Here is a 19134-nt window from a genome sequence, read left to right as displayed (position 1 = left end):
TATGAATCAAAATAAAAAATACAACTGATGATTACATTTGACATTTTATGTTTTAGGCCAAAGATTTTCATTTTGGTGCATTCCTAGTTCCTAGTTGGACTTTCATCTCATTGTTCCATACACTCAAACAGCACTTAGGTCTTTCACACCTTTTTTCCAATTAACGCATGCCTTATGATGAAAGGGCGGTAGTATGCTGGATAAGGCATACTCCATATTTGAGTTTTGTCTAAGCTAATAAAGGAGAACCCGTTGGATGTGTTGGATTATATCTGTGGGTTTTTGCTTCATTATAATGTTGACCTTTGTGTGCATGCATTTTTTTTTCTTTTTTTTTTGGTGGATTACTGGACATCAGGGCCATGATTCGTTGGCTTATGCACTCCATTAATTGACCTCAGGAGACCATTTTCTTGCTTTTGATAATTAATGCCTGCATGTCTTTCATACTTATTTACAATTTGTCTTAGGTGTGACACTCGTTACCATTGTGTAATGGCTCATTAATTTGTTAGCAGGACATTTAAACACATAATTTCCCATGTTTTAAACAAACACTTCCCAAACACACATTAAGCAGCTGACGACCAGCAGAAGCCTTTCAAATAAGAGAACACTGACCACCCTTCTCGATTTTTTTGGGGTGAAAATAAATCAGAAAGAGCTCAATGTTAATTTACATTGACTGTCTTGTTCTCACAAAATTATTGAATTCCCCTTTTTCATTGATAGTCAGTGTTTTGCACCTGAACAGCACATTTGTTTATTCAGGTGGAGATCCATTTTGATATGTGCAATATTAAAAGGTCTGATCATCAAAGATTAATAGTCTTTGTGCTGTAATGTAGGCTAGGACCCATGAGGATTGTAAGCTGGAACGTAAAACAAAAGAAAACATTCTTCACCACAAAACAAACACATAAATAAATAAATAAATAAATAAATAAATAAATAAATAAATAAATAACACACTTAAACACTGGCGTCATTAGTGCAGCCTGCCTGGTAATGAGGTGTACTTCCAATGACAGAAAGAGCGGATGATGAAAAATGATCAATCTAATAAAGTCATCATGAGGGGCAGATGTCTGTGTTTTTATTTGGTTTGGGAAATCTAAAGGACCCTGTGCGCGTGCGTGTGCGTGCGTGTGTGTGTGTGTGTGTGTGTGTGTGTGTGTGTGTGTGTGTGTGTGTGTGTGTGTGTGTGTGTGTGAATGTGTGTGTGTGTGCGTGTGTGTGTGTGTGTGCTTGTATGCGCATGCGTGCATTTGCCTGTGTGTGTTGTGCGTGTCATTGTTTGGACGTTACATCCACTTGAACAGGCGCACAGTCTCACTCAGAGGCATTCACACCTAAACAATCACACAAAATTCTAATGAAGCCTCTTCGAAGCAAACAACTTGATTAAGACTCAAGAGATGTTGAGAATCAGGTGTGACCACCCTGGGTCATGAAACCATGTGTGAACACATGCCAAAGAACTCTTTAGAACACTGCAATGCAATTTTATTAAGAAACACTCCGCCTCCTGAGGGAGTGTATTCTTTTGGCATCTTCCATCTCCAACTTTGCAGCTCACTACCCAGTGATTGTCCTTTAGCTGAAAAGTGTAGCTTTGCCTCTGGGAAGAACATTTCTGTTCTCCTTGAAGCTGCGTTTCTTCTACGTCCACTGAGCCTTGCATCTTTTGAAGCAAAACAAAACATAGGCAATGCTGTGAGCTGTGAGGCAGAAAGAAACTAAATCAAACTCTTTCATACTCCCCCAAAAAGTTTAAGTGCACTCAGTACTGTAGGTCCTTTAGAGTTATCTGGTAAGTAATACATAAAGGATCGTTTTGATTACTTATCGGCTCAATGTGGTGGGACAAGTAACTGAACCATCCATCCACTTTCTAAAGCCTCTTCTCACAAGGGTCGCAGGCTTGCTGGTGCCTATCACAGCTGATTTTGCGCAATAGGCAGGGGACACCCTGAACTGGTTGCCAGACAATTGCAGGGCACAACAGACCAATCAACCATCACACAGACAAGTGGGCTCTGGTTATTTAATTCCACTGGATAACAAGTGCTTGTCATGGTTTGTTGGGTTGTGGGTTTATTTTGAGGGGTTCTGTTTCTGTTTACGTTTATAGTTCCGGTTTCTGCCCCTGTCGCGTCTGCCTGCGTTAGTTTTGATTTAGTCCACCTGTCTGTTACCTGCGCCTCGTGTCCTCCAATCTGCTCCCTTTGCCTGTTGTCCCTGCCCGGCTGCCATGTGTTAGTTTGATTAGTTTGTGAATGTATTTAAGCCTAGTGTCTGTTACAGCCCGTGTCGGATCATTGTCTCTGTCGTGTCAGGTCATTGTCGTCTTGTAGTCCCGTCTCGTCTCGCCCATCAGTTTCGTGTATTCCTGCCAGCCTGCCCGTAGTGTTTGTTTTCCGTTTTTCCAGCTTGCCTGCGCCCTTAGTTTTTGCCGTCCTGTTTTTCCCGCTTTTTGTTCCCGTTCGTTGTATTAATAAACATGGATTTCATCAACCCCCTGTCCCGACGCTCCCCTGCTTTTGGGTCCTCCGCAACCACGCCGGCGTTCACACCCGCCGTGCACCCCCGTGACAGAATGATCCGACCAACGCAGGACCCAGCGGGAAGCCCGCGGCGGCGGACACGACGCCGCCGCCCCGTCCGCATCCGCTCTCAGCCCGCCGGCCAGCCCCGTTCCCCCAGTGTAAGACCTCTTGTTTTTTCTTCCGTGTTTTTCCCCTCGGAGTCCGCGCCTGTCCCCGCTTCTGATCTGTCCCCCGCGTCCGTCACTTCCGCGTTTCCCTCGTGTTCCTCCGACCTCCCTTACGACACGATTCTGTCCCCGCACGTTTTTTGTAGTTCCGATTTCGCTGATTTGCGTAGTTCACCTTCCGTCCGTCCTCCTGATCACTCTTCCTCTCCTGCTCGCGCTCCTCACTACACGTTAGAGTCTAATTTTTCCGACATCGAGGATTGCCCTCCCTTCGTCACGTTTCGTTCCAGTACCGGTCCTGATTTTGTTTACCCGCGTCCCTCTTCCGTCAACACTTTTTATCATATTCCGTATTCGAGCCCGTGCACCTCTGATTATGATTTTGATTCAGATTTTGACTATCAGTCCGGCCAGTCCTTTTACAGTTCGTCCGAAGACTCCGATTCAGAGCCCCTATTTGACCGTGACCTTTTCGTGGGCTCCCGGTTGGCATTTCGTGGCCGCCGGTGGAGGGGCCCGCGAAAAGGCCACCGCCCCAGTGACCACCAGAACCCATCTGTTCAGCCTTCCGATCCGTTCCCTCCTGTCTCTGTGTCCCCCTCTTGCCGCGCCCTGCCTACTTCCTCCTGTCCTGTACCACCCTCTTCTTGCACCCTGTCCCAAGCTCCTGTCGCGTCTGTACCACCGGTCTCTGTTCCCCAAACTTCCTGCCGGCGGGCTGAAGCGGCACCCGCCCCTGTCCCAGCGCCAAGGCGGCTACCCGTACCTGTCCCAGCGCCAAGGCGGCTACCCGTACCTGTCCCAGCGCCAAGGCGGCTACCCGTACCTGTCCCAGCGCCAAGGCGGCTACCCGTACCTGTCCCTGCGCCAAGGCGGCTACCTGTCCCTGCGCCAAGGCGGCTACCTGTCCCTGCGCCAAGGCGGCTACCCGCCCCTGTCCCAGCGCCAAGGCGGCAGACCGCCCCTGTCCCAGCGAGCCAGCGCCCGGCCTCTGCGAACCCTGCGAGCCGGTCCCCGGTCTCTGCGAACCCTGCGAGCCGGTCCCCGGCCTCTGCGAACCCTGCGAGCCGGTCCCCGGCCTCTGTGAACCCTGCGAGCCGGCGCCCGGCCTCTGTGACCCCTGCGAGCCGGCGCCCGGCCTCTGTGACCCCTGCGAGCCGGCGCCCGGCCTCTGTGACCCCTGCGAGCTGGCCCCCGGCCTCTGTGAACCCTGCGAGCCGGTCCCCGGCCTCTGTGACCCCTGCGAGCCGGACCCCGGCCTCTGTGACCCCTGCGAGCCGGACCCCGGCCTCTGTGACCCCTGCGAGCCGGACCCCGGCCTCTGTGACCCCTGCGAGCCGGACCCCGGCCTCTGTGACCCCTGCGAGCCGGACCCCGGCCTCTGTGACCCCTGCGAGCCGGACCCCGGCCTCTGTGACCCCTGCGAGCCGGACCCCGGCCTCTGTGACCCCTGCGAGCCGGACCCCGGCCTCTGTGACCCCTGCGAGCCGGACCCCGGCCTCTGTGACCCCTGCGAGCCGGACCCCGGCCTCTGTGACCCCTGCGAGCCGGACCCCGGCCTCTGTGACCCCTGCGAGCCGGACCCCGGCCTCTGTGACCCCTGCGAGCCGGACCCCGGCCTCTGTGACCCCTGCGAGCCGGACCCCGGCCTCTGTGACCCCTGCGAGCCGGACCCCGGCCTCTGTGCACCCTGCGAGCCGGACCCCGGCCTCTGTGCACCCTGCGAGCCGGACCCCGGCCTCTGTGCACCCTGCGAGCCGGACCCCGGCCTCTGTGCACCCTGCGAGCCGGACCCCGGCCTCTGTGCACCCTGCGAGCCGGACCCCGGCCTCTGTGCACCCTGCGAGCCGGACCCCGGCCTCTGTGCACCCTGCGAGCCGGACCCAGGCCTCTGTGCACCCTGCGAGCCGGACCCAGGCCTCTGTGCACCCTGCGAGCCGGACCCAGGCCTCTGTGCACCCTGCGAGCCGGACCCCAGGCTCTGTGAACCCTGCCCGTCTGCCTCCCAAGCCAGTCGCCCGTCTGACTCCAAAGCCAGTCGCCCGTCTGCCTCAGTCATCCCAAGTCAGTCTCCTGGCATCCCCGCCGTTTCTGATTGGCCCCCAGTGGCCGTCTCTGTCCAGCCTGCCGTTCCCAGTGCTGCCAGCCACGGTGCCGCAGCCTCAGCCTGTTGAGCCACCAGCCACGGCGCCTCAGCCTCCTGAGCCGCCAGCCTCTGCGCCGCTGCCTCAGCCTCCTGAGCCACCAGCCACGGCGCCGCAGCCTCAGCCTGTTGAGCCACCAGCCACGGCGCCTCAGCCTCCTGAGCCGCCAGCCTCTGCGCCGCTGCCACAGCCTCCTGAGCCGCCAGCCTCGGCGCGGCAGCCGCAGTCGCCTGAGCTGTCAGCCATGCCACCATTGCCGCAGACGACAGAGATGCCAGACGGTTCCCCGTGGTCGCCCCTGTCCCAGGGCAGTCTTGTGCTCTCACTCGTGTCTGTGGTCTGCACCCAGTGGCTGTTCCCTGACGGCGTCCAGCCGACGCCTCCGCACCTGCCTGACGGCGTCCAGCCGACGCCTCCGCACCGGCCTGACGGCGTCCAGCCGACGCCTCCGCACCGGCCTGACGGCGTCCAGCCGACGCCTCCGCACCGGCCTGACGGCGTCCAGCCGACGCCTCCGCACCGGCCTGACGGCGTCCAGCCGACGCCTCCGCTCGGGCCTGACTGCGTCCAGCCGACGCCTCCGCTCTGGCCTGACTGCGTCCAGCCGACGCCTCCGCTCTCGCCTGACGGCGTCCAGCCGACGTCTCCGCTCTCGCCTGACGCCGCCCTGCTGACGTCTCCGCTCTCGCCTGACGCCCCGCCTGCCGATCTTCAGGGGCAACCGGGATACAAGCCTACCTGGGGTGGCTTGCTGTTCGCCATCGGGCGCCCAGGTCGCCCGCCTGACTCGGCCCGCCGGGCACATCTGCTCTGGCGTCCTGGCCGCCCGCCTGATTCGTCTCGCCGGGCGCCTCTTGTCTGGCGTCCGGGCCGCCCACCTGACTCGGCCCGCCGGGCACATCTGCTCTGGCGTCCTGGCCGCCCGCCTGATTCGCCTCGCCGGGCGCCTCTTGTCTGGCGTCCGGGCCGCCCACCTGATTCGCCCCGCAGGGCACCTTTCGTCTGGCGACCGGGTCGCCCGCCTGACTCGCTCTGGCGACCGGGTCGTCCTCTGGACTTTCCCCCTCGGGTGCATCCCGTTTGGCACCAGGGGTGCCTTTGGACTGTTTTTGTTTTTCTCCTGTGCCCTCCTCCGGTCCCCCTTCCGCCCACCCTGCCTCGGTTTTGTTTGCTTGTCGGTTTGTTTTGGGACGTCTGGGATCCGTCCCTTGAGAGGGGGGTTCTGTCATGGTTTGTTGGGTTGTGGGTTTATTTTGAGGGGTTCTGTTTCTGTTTACGTTTATAGTTCCGGTTTCTGCCCCTGTCGCGTCTGCCTGCGTTAGTTTTGATTTAGTCCACCTGTCTGTTACCTGCGCCTCGTGTCCTCCAATCTGCTCCCTTTGCCTGTTGTCCCTGCCCGGCTGCCATGTGTTAGTTTGATTAGTTTGTGAATGTATTTAAGCCTAGTGTCTGTTACAGCCCGTGTCGGATCATTGTCTCTGTCGTGTCAGGTCATTGTCGTCTTGTAGTCCCGTCTCGTCTCGCCCATCAGTTTCGTGTATTCCTGCCAGCCTGCCCGTAGTGTTTGTTTTCCGTTTTTCCAGCTTGCCTGCGCCCTTAGTTTTTGCCGTCCTGTTTTTCCCGCTTTTTGTTCCCGTTCGTTGTATTAATAAACATGGATTTCATCAACCCCCTGTCCCGACGCTCCCCTGCTTTTGGGTCCTCCGCAACCACGCCGGCGTTCACACCCGCCGTGCACCCCCGTGACAGTGCTAGTTCACTTCGGCACTATTAAGCCACTGCTGGCTATATCTAAAGACTGCAGGTCCAAGTGACCATTCTTTTATTGTCAATTATCGTTCTATGTACAGTACATGTTAATTTCAAGTAATACTAATCCAATATGTATCAGCCTCCTCAATACTCCATTGGCCACAATGGCCATACTGAATGATGGCTTTATTTAAATATCAATAGGTCATGTTTTCCGATGTGCTTATTCACGTTGGTTGGGCTGACATGGTCTATATTTTATTTTATTATGATATCATGCCTGTGTCTGTTTGTGCTATGCCCTACTTTGGTATAGGGGGTACTTTTCTGATTTTTATCCTCGTTTGGACAAAGCCCAAGTCCATTGTTCCTCTTTATTCTGCCATGATGCATATCCAGTTCTGCCGGTTGAGAGCAAGAAATCAAAATTGAGCCATAAATGAAATTCTGTAATCATCTTTCTCCTACTGGTATCGGATGTTTTCTTTATTGGCCCCAAACACAAGAAATACCTCAAACAATGAGGCATGATTTGTATTGCCTGAAATTAAATGATCACATTAAAGTTTGATGATTAAGATCAGTCATCTTGTGTTTTCCTTATCAACTCCTGAGGGACTGGCTTACCATCAGATATCGAAAAACAATGCTGGGAAAATTGAAATTTTTTTTAATCCATACTGTAGCTGTCATTGGATTGCTTTACCTGTCTGTTTGTTGATCGTAAATATAATATGTAAGAAATACTTTTCCTCTTCATTTGGTTCAATGGATTTCTCTTCTTTGAATAAATATTTTCTCTTTTATATTTGCACATTGAGGTGCTGGGGTGAGTGCTTTTTGGGGGGGGGGTGGGAAGAGGTGGGGCGTTATGGGAGTAAGTGTAGGTATGTTTATTTGCTGTCTTGGTTACCATGGAAACTGACATGAGTGAATGTCAGAAGCTTGGCAGTTGCAACAAATTTGAGTGCAGTTAATTGTTAATTCAAAATTGTGAAGTGCCTCCCGGCTCGATTAATGCCCAACTTGCATAACGCACTTGACTTTTCACAGAACCACATTGTTACACAGAAACAAAAAAAGGATATGAATGGCACCTCCTCAGGAAAGTAAACAGCATGTTGCTATCAGCACAAATGTTCATTTCATTTCAGTATTTTACTTGATGAACCACATTCATTGCAGATGTTTCCTTTACCCATTTTTATGAATCCACACTGTTCACTTATGTTTGACATGGGTTACTTTTATTTTTTCAATGTTGTTTTTTCGTCATATTAACTCATTACATAGCAATAATTTGAAATATGCCGCATTCCCTGTTTTTCTTGCCTTCTTTTTCCATGAGCGTTTGCGCCATTTGCAGCCAGCATACCTTTTTAGATTTAGGTCAGGTTGATCGTCGATGCTTAACCATTGGAAAAATGATTGCTCTATCTGTATCGGTCTGTAGAACACTTAGGCAGCTCGTACCAGGTAGTGGGAGTCGTTGACTGGTGTTGGCAGCGTGAACATTTGGATCAGCCAGGCAAAAAGTCTGCCTCACACCTCTGCCCCTTCACCACTCAGCCAGAAAATAAAAAAATATGATTTCTTTAGTCTGCTGCGGCTTCTAAGTGGCTTCTGATTTGAGAGGAGAATGCATTGAATTGCAATTCAAACCACTGTATGACTAACTTAATGAGGCATCACTTATGTCTCACAATGTCTATAAAAAAATAACTACAGTAGCACTGCGGATGAGTGGTTTTGCCGTTATCATTACATCCCCACTACCAGGCAAAACTTGCAAACCATGACATGCTGACTGGGAACCAACAGCATTATCAAAACAACTGGGAGCTGAGTGGTTGGGCCCCACACATATTCACCTCACCCAATTTGACCAGGAGTGTCCAAACCTTTTGAAAAGATCGTAATCGTTATTCATATTTTGGCCATAACCGTGCAGCCCTATTCCGGCAGTATACCTTTTGTCAGAATCATATTACGTCACAAAATCACCAAATTCTTTCTAAAGGTGAACCAAAGTAGAGCGATGTTCTAGAATCAATTGCATAAGTTGTTTAATATTCTGACAAACATAATAACCTATTTTACAATTCTGGTCCTTGCACTGCTGTCACATAAATTGGCGTGGCCAACTGTGATAGGTCAAATGGTTGATTGCTGCCAATTTTAATGATAGCTGCATTAATGACGATATTGGCAACCTGACGAGCACAAATCAATGGTAGTGCATCCATCTACTGTCCGATTTCATTAAGAGGGAGCGAGAGACAAAGAAAGGGTTATTTTATCATGAGTCCTTAGGGACCTCCCGAGGGTGACCGTTATTAAACCTAAGGTTGCAAAATGTTGTACTCAATTGTAGCCAGGGAAATCAGATTTACAACTACAATAATACAACTCCTGAATAGTCATTCATGCACAATAATTACTCTCTGCTGATTGCCAGCGAAGGATTGGATTAACTGTCCTCTGTCAGGACAGAAAACTAGTCAATATCATATACAAACTGTTTCCATCACTTCATCGGACGTTAGACCTCCCCATGGAAAGTCATTCTAAACATTAGCATAAAAGAGTAATTTTTAATACCTCAAAAAATAGGTGACGTTAATCATAATGTCAAGTCCTCATCCCCAGCAGGTGATCCTTTTAAATTCTGTGTAGTTCTTGCGTTTACATTTCCAGAAACAATCTGGTTCTATAAACATTCCTGACAACTCATACAGCAGCACTCAGGCCTGAATAATGAACAATTACAAGCAACAAGAAACAAAAAACCGTGAGTCACATGGCTCAAAAGGCAATTACAGAAGAGCAACAATAAAGGCTGCTGACATGATCCAAGCATGTGTGAGCTCTAAAGGGCAGCAGTTTATGTTGTTGATGGCTGTGTAATTGACTCGCTCTCTTTTTCACCTTAATTTATATGCACATGCAGTATTCACTCACTCGTCTCAGCCCTGTATTGCATACTGAGAGGTTGTTGTCATTTTTTTATTATTTCCATATTCAAGGCATAACCACACAAATACATTTCTCCACATGTGACTCATTTTAATGAAATAAACATTCTAAATGTGTACGTCTCTCTCCGTATCAATCACAACTGATTATTTTAATATTTTTAGTTGGAGAATTTAAATTCATTTCTTGTAATAGATCTTCAATGTGCAGCTGGTGAGTGTATGTTTAAACGTGTTAATGATGCTATTTTATCCTCTACTTTTACAGGTTCGTGGTTTGACACACTCACTGGAAAAGGTGAAACACACATACGCATGCACACACTTTGATTACCACTGTGTTGCGACATTCAGTTGTCTGTGTTTGCATTTTCTCATGACTGTAAGGTGAACCTGCAGCTCATTTTGTGGCACAAGCTACTGGTTATATGTCCATCTGCGGCCTTCCCTCTGTAGGGCCCAGAGTATTTTAGCTCGTAATAATCCCCACCATCTGCTGTCTCTTTTTACTACGTTTAGAACGTGCTCTGTAACTCCTTCTCTATATCGTTTACTGGTTATTTTCTCCTCCAGTTCTTCCTTTGGGCTGCATTCTTCTTCTGTCATTATACTGTAGACTACGGCCCTCGACTTTATACAACTCCGCCACTTTATACTACTCAATCTCAATCTGACAGCTCTTTTGCCCTTTTCTTTTGCAGCGCGCCATTGTTTTTGAGGCCTTTGCTGCAGTACTTTTAGCATTTCGGGCGTAACCGCAAAAATCGCTCCGCATCCCTTATTTCTCTTTTATCTGTTTTATCTGTCAACACACACAGAAAATGCTCCCTAGCATGTCAAACCCTAATCTTTGTTTCTAACACAGACTGTAGACATTGGGAAAATACAAATTAGTGAGTGTGGAGGCTGCACGTTATTCTCAGAAAAAGCACCGTAATTCCCGAATATAAGACACACTTCCCCCCCCAAAAAAGGCCGAATGATTGAAAATGAAAATTGTGATTTTTTTTTCAAGAAGATTTGATCCAGCAAATGTGCATTTTTATACCAGCCGTATTTTTACAAATAATTAAAGGGATGAGCCATATGGGGGCGTCAGTTGGCTATTAGCACCAAGTGCCTGTTGCAGCTAATAGCAGCTCGTGTTAGCTGAGGTTGTTTTTGAGCATTATTTTCAATAAACAAAATGAGCAGGCTGAACCAACATCCGAGTCCATTCTTCTTCATACACAGGAATATTACTAAAACGGAGGGAATTGTGTAAAAGTTATGTGTCCAGCTGATTCTATTAAGAGTGGCAGGGTTTGCAGCTGAGTGCTCCAGTAGAGAACACAAAAAGGTATTCCATTTGTGATCTTTTGGCATATACACTCAATCATAAACTTGGTGAAACACGAATACTGCGCAACTTTGAGTTTTTATGGTGAAATGAACTCAAGCTACGTCGCGAGAAAAAGGAAAACAACGACGTCAGAGGCATTCATTGGCCGGTCACAATGTGGGGAACCTGAAACACAACTTAATGCTATAGTTTTTTTATTGTTGTCAAAGTTAAAGGTGCATCTTATACACAAGTGTGTCTTATATTTGGGAAATTATAGTACTTATCAAGGTTGACTTGCACCAATTGCATCCTCCTGAATGGAAATCTTCCTTCACATAAGTATTCTTCTTGCTTGTTATGGCTTAGCAATGTTCTTTCCAAAAGACAGTTTTTAAGTAAGTAGTAACCTGACAACTTTACTGAAACAGAGACAATATTATGTTTCTTTTCAGCTGATTGAATGTTGTTTGATCAATTATTATAATTCCCCACAAAAAAATAAAATCACAAGACAGCGCAAATCATACATATACAGTAAATTAGATAACACGGTGTATTTCAAATGTATTTCAACAGTAACGCCATATACGGCCTGTTTTTAAGAATGTGTTAAACAAATTATTTTATTGTTTCATATGTCAGTATATTATATATTTGTATCTGTATTTAAAAAAAGTGAAACGTTCAAGGCTAAAACATTCCATGCCCTCTCAACTCGCCACGAGATTATTTATAGTATCATTTATCTTTAAAATTGTTGTATATGTAATTATTCCTCTGCATAACACTGTGTCTAACTGAAATGGATGCAATCAAAGAAAATTAATATATATTCACACATAACAAAGACTAATTTAAACATGCTTTTAGACACTCACACTGTTCAAGACTCTCAAGATTGTGAAGTGCATCAATTTGCCTATTCTTAGATTCACCGATAAGAGTTGAAGTGCATTAATTTGCCTGGAAAAAAAATACAGTAAATTCAGAGCACCACTTCCACTTATTGTGGTACGTGCCTCTGGCAGAGGTATACTCGGCTCTGTTGATTGCGCAGCAGTATCAATAAACAACAAGGGCCAATTCTGGAGCTATGCGACTGACAAATATTGCACAACGTCGTAGGGGTTCAATTTGACTGACACTCTATATGGGCAACAAAATCTAAAGTCCTTGGTTTTGACCATTAAATTAAGGTTCCATTGTACTTTAAAAAAAAAAAAAAAAACAGGGCACCCACTGTGCAACAGTGGATGGTGACCAAAATTCAGACAGTAATGACATCATCTCCCTGATGTCATCTATGCACACAGATGGATTAACAATGAGCGAATGGATTAGTGAGTGTGAAAAGAAGTCAGAAAAAAATCAAACAAAACACGGTGACACCTGTGTTTACTGGGCATTGGATTAAGCACGGGACGTCACACGGATACACATAATACCCAGATATTGTCCTATTTTTAGTGATATGCTAATGACATCACAAAAGCGGGCAACATGCACAGAAAGGCACACGCATAGCAAGCAATGAGCTTCCTTTTCCCTGTCCTGTGCCTCATTTCTTCCCATGATTGCCAGCTGTTCCATTTATGCTAAAACTGCAGGTCTCTGCTGGTCTGAACTGCTGTCAGTTGCTGTTAATAGGTACTTTAGCCATTTGCCTCAGTCCCACTTTGCCACAATGTCATTACTTTACAGTTCCTTCATTCAGTGACTGCTGCTGCAGTGCTTTTCAAAGATTAAAGTATTTGAATGTAACGACGTGCTCTATGTCAGTGATGTAATATAAGGCGGCGTCTGCTATATACTATTCGAAACGTTCATAATTGAATACTGAATAGGCAGCTCAGGCTAATCAGCTTAGAAATGTAGTCCGCAGTCAATGGATAATAAAGAGGATCTTGCCACTAAAGAGTCTATTAACACCCCTGTAATGAGAGTTCATGTACTATGATCTGAGGACAATAGATGGGTGGGGAAATTAAGAGGGAGACAGAGCAGTAGCGGGCAAAAAGGCTTAATAATCCTGAAGTGTTCTTCTTTTTCGTGAGAAAAGTATAAAAGAAATAAAAAAAATATTGAGTTGAGATTTAAATGAACAAACTGCCTATAAAATACACATTTTCATGTAAGATTACAAACACTAAATCAAAATCATGTGCATCCCCCTTCAGGTTTACCTTGTAGACTCTCAAGGCAATGAATGAATCACAACTTGATTGTTCTGGTTCTCTTTTAAGACATTCAGCAGACTTTACACTTCTCATCTGAGCAGGCTTCATCAGTTCATGCTCAAGGATATTTAGAGCAGGACAGGACATTTTCTTATAAGCCCTGTTATGGGAGCCAGAGGTATTACAATAGATACGGTCATAGCCTCGTTTAAGATTTGCCACCTCTGATCACTCTCTTTATTTTGCATTAGCATTATACATGTTTGTGAGTGCTACACAATCCAATAAATCAGTCGGGTTGAATTATTTTCCCCCTACATAGCTTGAAGACATACTGATTGACCGCACCTCATAACCTTATGGATATGAATTATATATATAAATCAATAAACTCATTTATCATGGCTGTCCCCATATTGTACAGAATGCTAAACATTCTTATTAATCCATCCTAAATCTCCTTCTGATTGCTTTTTTTCCAACTTGTGTACTTGTGTACTTGTGTGTGTAGATTTTGTTGTGGTTTGCGGTTTAGTCAAGCATGAATCGAGATGCATGTGGAGGTTCACCGCATGAATGACATGCCGATGACTGTCAATCATTTCTCAATTTCATTCTCCTATTCTCGCTCTGACCTCACGACCTCTACTTTCCACACAAACAAATTGTAATTATGAGCCTGCTACTGATCATGTCAGTCCAGCATGAATGGAAGCATACTGAGCATATCTGTCTCTTCCCAAACAGCTTCCTAAATAATGCACTCTTGCACACGTTTCCATCACTGTTCTTACCTTGTAATTGAGTACGTTCAGAGATAATATTTTGTAATCCAATTAAAATGGAAACAAATACCGCTTGGAATTAACAGCATGCCATCCAGTTATAAAGTCAGCAGAATGATCAGATTTCAGGGCAATTTACTCTGTCCTTGAGTGTCCTCTTTGTAGACAAATCAAAGGAAGTCAAATCTGTATACAGTGGAACCCCACTATTCTTGGGGGATAGAATTTAGCCCGCTTGTGAATTGGGCAATTGACCGCTGCATTGGTTTGTTACCTATTTATTCATAATAGTAAGCCTTATAACCCAGTGAGGCCAATAAATGTTTCAAATATAGGCCTTGTAATCAATCCAGTTTGTGTTCTGGTCTCAAATATATGGTATGGTTAAAGGAAACTGCTTACCAACATCGCCAACCATTGCTATACCCCAAAAGAAGAAAAAACAGCTTACAGTAAGCATGTACAAAATGTAGTACTTTTCCCCCTTATAAGGCCCTAAAAGCACTTTAAAGTCAACTATTTTATCACCTGATGACACAGCATCAGGAGCAACTGTAGTTTCAGTATCTTGGTCAAGGATGCTTTGACATGGTGACATTGGCTGTGGATCAAACCCGCAACTTTTAGGTTGCCAGACAACCACTCAAACATTGAGCCATGATGCCCCACAGAAGTTCCACATAGTGCAATGAAGAATTACCTTTGCTGAGCCTTCTAGTGTAAATGAAGATTTGACCACACATCAGAGCACGTTAAATCCAACGTGCTGATGGAAAAGGTCTGTTACGTTGTGGGTCACTGGGTCGAAATTTTATTAAGTGGTTTGCTATACATTGCCCAGACACTGCTGCGAATACAAACTGATAGCAAGAAATGGCAAGTGTAAAGTAGTTAGGTTGAGCAGTTTTGCTTTTAAGCAAAAGTATATACAGTCGGCCCCCGGCTTACGAGCACCCTGATTTACGAACAATTCGCCTTACGAGCGTGGATCAGGGAGATTTTTGTCCTCCGCTTACGAACAAACCTCTCGCCTTACGAGCAATTCGACATGCCGGCCATTGAGTATGTATAAATGTTCTCGTTTAACTGTGTCGATAAAATCAACAGTAGCAACATTATCAATCATCAGTAGATACTTGTGGCAGTTACGTGAACGCTATTGGTCTTAGAACGTCACACTGACTGTCTCACTCACGGTGTCTAAATATATTACCATTTAAGTGTAGTGTTTGTACAGCTAAAGGGAAAAACAGCTGACATGAAATTAAATGTGCCGATTGCAGGAAAAAGAATTGTCATTGGTTTAAATGTGTGTTTTTTTTAAAATTAATTGTCAATACATTCCAACCGTTTAAAAAAAAAGTGCGAATAATTATCAGTCAGTCACGGAGATGCGAATATGCAATTGGTCGATTAAGGTCACCCGGTCTCACTCACGGAGATGCTATTGGCCGGCGTCACACGTCAATCACAGAAATGCCGATATGCTATTGGCCGAACGCCTTTATCTAGCTTGATGGGACAGGATGGAAGGAAGGAGAGATAATTAGTGAAAAACGGAATGTTGTGAAGACTTTGCAAACTTTATCTGTTAGACATAGCTTCTAAAATTACTAGCAGCGGTAAAGAAAGAAATAAGAGGATGATGTTTTAGTATCTGCGTGATTTGCACCCTGACTGAAAGAGTTACTGTAACACTGTAAGACCAATAGCATATCTATCGCCGTGTTAACTTTGAGCGTTGGACTCTGCACCCCTCTGCTTACACACAGCTCAAGTCTCGTCGTTTCAAAGGTAAAAGCTATTTATCCATTGTAATTATTATATAATGCAAGTGTACAGCAGATTATGTCACTCAATTTTAATATATGTATACAGTGTGTCGTTTTTATCTAAGGCTTCGGCGCGCGTTGCACGCATTCACGAATTAACATGGGTTTGGATTGCCCGCTATACGAGCAATTCGAGAAACGAGCGTAGCCGCTGAACGGATTAAGTTCGTAACCCGGGGGCCCACTGTACATTTATAAATACATATTAATGGCGTAATAAAATCACAATTTTTTTTTGTCCATATTGCACACCTCTATATAGTACTACTCAATCACTGGGTCACAAGCAACATACATTCCCTTCTCTTTGGTTGGTCCACTTGGATGGAAGGGTTATCTCGACTGTAATTTGTAAAGGTATTAATGTGGTATGTTTGAAGAATAATTCTGAAAACATGTGATACACATATGCATGCACATTCAATTTTCATAAAATGATGTGGACAAGTACATTTGGGATTTTTTGTTTTTTTTTAAATGTTTTTGAGATCCATAAATATTTCACATTTTTCATCTTTTTCTAATTCTTCTACGCCACAAAAACAACACTCTTGTGAGAAAAAAAAATAGGTTTGTAATTTTTTTTCACCAATGTGTCAAATTAACAAATAATAGAATATTAAAGGCTTGCTTCCTTACTTTCCGTCTCCAATTCTAAACCATTTTTTTTTCATGTTCAATGGAAAGAGCAACACTGCCTCCTCAGGCATGGAGGGGGAACAGGTCTTTAGACACGTTTGAAGGCATGTTGGAGGGCATATCTTGCAACAGCTTGATGTTTGTCTCAAATATAAACACGTGTGCCGCCGGTCCAAAAATGCCCATTTGACAACCTCTTGACAATTGTGAATATGCTGTTTTTGTGTGAAAAATTCTGAGATAAATCTCTTCCCATACGCACGCATACGCACACACAAATGCTCACACACACTGCTTGTCTATTTATTGACCCACCTTGCTGAGTAAATAACTATTTATTCATAGTAAAAGACAAGCGTGGAGGATGGTCGTTTGGATCAGTGAACAGATGGAATAGAATTGTAATGAGCTGGAAGAGGTGAGGGTTGGATATGTTTCTGTGATTGACAAGGGGGAGAGGGGTGAGAATAAGCAGCTGTCTTCTGACGTTGGCCTGGGCACCTGCAGGTGTCATGGCATTCAGACAGTCAGAGGATTAACCAAGGGCTGTCAAAGCTGATGGTATATACATATCACCACTTTAACGAACACAAAATCCGCATCCCCAGGCAAAGGTTTGGAAACACTAAATTTGAATGGTCTCAAACACATTAGAAGGTTAACGAATTCAAGCTACTACCCTTTGAAAGCAATGAACTAAAGGCATTATATGTTGAAACATCATCCATATCATACATCTGACTGAGAAAATAGCAATATTTGCAAAGCTCTTATCTGGGCAAAAGCTAGCTAAATTGAATAATCTCATCTGAAACATGTTTTGAGCATTTTGGTGTACCAAATAATTTCTCTTATATTTCTTTGCAATGATGATGGCTTCAATATTAAAAGATATTTAATGAAATGCATTAGTTACAAAAAAAGCCAAGTATTTGACTGTTACTGTACAAAGTCCATAATTTTGTTAAAAAAAATCTGTAGCAAGGCAGCTGTCCTAATACTTTCACCAAGTTGGTTTGTAGGTGAGAGATGCTGATTGAAACGAACGCGCATGACTTTCAGCCTCATTGATCATAGAGCTATTTGTTTTCAAAGTGATCCAGGCCATGCTGTTGTTCTCATGCATTATTCAGAAAATATCACACTCTTCTCTGTTGGAAGAAGTGCCCTATCATCTGCTGTTCTGGGTGCCATGTGGTTTGTGTGTGTGTAATACTTTTGGACATCAGTCCAATCACTGCTGTTTTGATTTTCTTGGCGGTTCAGAGGATCCTTATTATCGGCAGATACCTCAGAGAAAAAGGCTGAAGCCAAGCACCACCAAAGAAGCCTTCAATATAACTGTGAATAATTGACATTTGAGGTGAGGTCCTTTTTGATGTTATATGCATCTACTTGCGTGCCACATAAACTCCTCTGCTCGCTCAAGAACTCATTACTCAGTGTGGCAGCTATCTTGTTTCTAATTTTTTTTTTTTTTTGGTGAAGGCCACTGGATATATTTTATTTACACCTCTGTGAATAATTCAGAGAAAGTGTTTCGAGATGGAGCGAGCTAGCTAACTTGTCTACCAGCTGTGAATGGTTGAGTTATTCTAATGATCTTGCTCACCCCTATATATGCATTAGTGCACGCCTGCAGCCATGCCGTTTCATATGGAGGGATTGGAGATCCACTTGCAGCTCTTACTGGAACTAGAAAAGAGTCCAAGTTTTTGTTTTCCAATCCTACCCTGTTTCAGTTCGCCCAGGTTGTACAGGGTCTTATGAAAGCGTGTGATCATGCCCAACTGCTCAAAGATCTATTGTAGCAGCAGGCTTTGTAGTTCCCTTTTATAAATCTCCTTTTCTTTTTTACAGTGTAATCCCTCTTCGCCTTTCTCTCATCCTACCCACTCAACAGCCTTTCCCGTTCAACTCATATCTTGATCTAGTCACTGCTTCATCTCTGTTTTGAGCTGACCACGGGAACTTCATCAAAAGCTGTTCCGCAGCAAGGATCACCCTTTCCCACTAAAGGTTTTCCTCTGTGAATGAAAAAAAGATCACCCGCCATTTGTATCCACTTGATCTTTGGTGATGTTCAATCCAATGTCCCCATTGGAAATATGTGCCTCAAGGCACAAATGATCAAGGTTGTTGAGAAGGACAAACATCTTTTGTCGTGGAGGAAGGAATTGAGTCAAAAACTTAAACGATAAGCGTGTTGGATTTCGTAGTTCTTTTCTTTTTACACCTACCTTGTTCTTTGAGATGTGGGAACCGAAACTATTCCACCTGGACTTTGGCCAGCCGAACTGGGCCTCAAAGAAACGTCAGTTACATGGCCTTCCTAATTCACACGCGCACACAGCTACACGCACACGCGCGCGGGCACACACACACACACACACACGCTGTTCTCCTCACACCATGCCTCCAAGATCCCCTCCTTACTTCCTCTGATCTTCAGAACATCAATCCCTCATCCCTCAGAGCAAAAACGAGGGGAAGATGACAAAAATGAAATGACAGATTACCTGCTATATATAGAGTGGATCTTATGCCGCTTCCCTTATTCATCTTCTCCCATTGCCCCCAAGACATTGGATACACCTTTTGGTTTGCGACTGGTGATGCAAATAGACCCTCTCGCTCTCTCAGTGCAGTTAGAAATTTCAGCGACCTGCTTTCGTAAATTGAGCTGGACATATTGATGGTTTCACGGAGATGGCAGTAGCTGCAAAAGCGAACCTTTTCTTGATTGTCTTTTGGTACTAAATAAAGAAACTCAGTCAGGAGATAATTGGT

The 19134-nt window shown here is 45.4% G+C and overlaps 1 protein-coding gene across 3 annotated transcripts in view; it reads left to right on the top strand.

The window, feature by feature from the left end:
• The window catches only part of igsf11 (immunoglobulin superfamily member 11), a 97177-nt gene that overhangs the window by 16833 nt on the left and 61210 nt on the right, over window positions 1-19134 (top strand). For 2 of the 3 annotated variants that reach the window (XM_088427032.1, XM_088427031.1), the window contains one exon: window positions 9856-9885. The exons of the other annotated variant lie outside the window; for it this stretch is intronic. In XM_088427032.1, coding sequence (XP_088283158.1) covers window positions 9856-9885 — 30 coding nt within the window. The remainder of the gene's footprint in view (window positions 1-9855; window positions 9886-19134) is intronic. 3 annotated transcript variants of the gene reach the window in all.

Source organism: Hippichthys cyanospilos, chromosome 11 (assembly GCF_059441005.1).
Source record: "Hippichthys cyanospilos isolate Australia breed blue-spotted pipefish chromosome 11, RoL_Hcya_1.0, whole genome shotgun sequence".
NCBI classification, from domain to species: Eukaryota; Metazoa; Chordata; class Actinopteri; order Syngnathiformes; family Syngnathidae; genus Hippichthys; species Hippichthys cyanospilos.
Note: the sequence above shows the minus strand (reverse complement) of the source record. Positions and strands in the feature narration are given on the sequence as shown.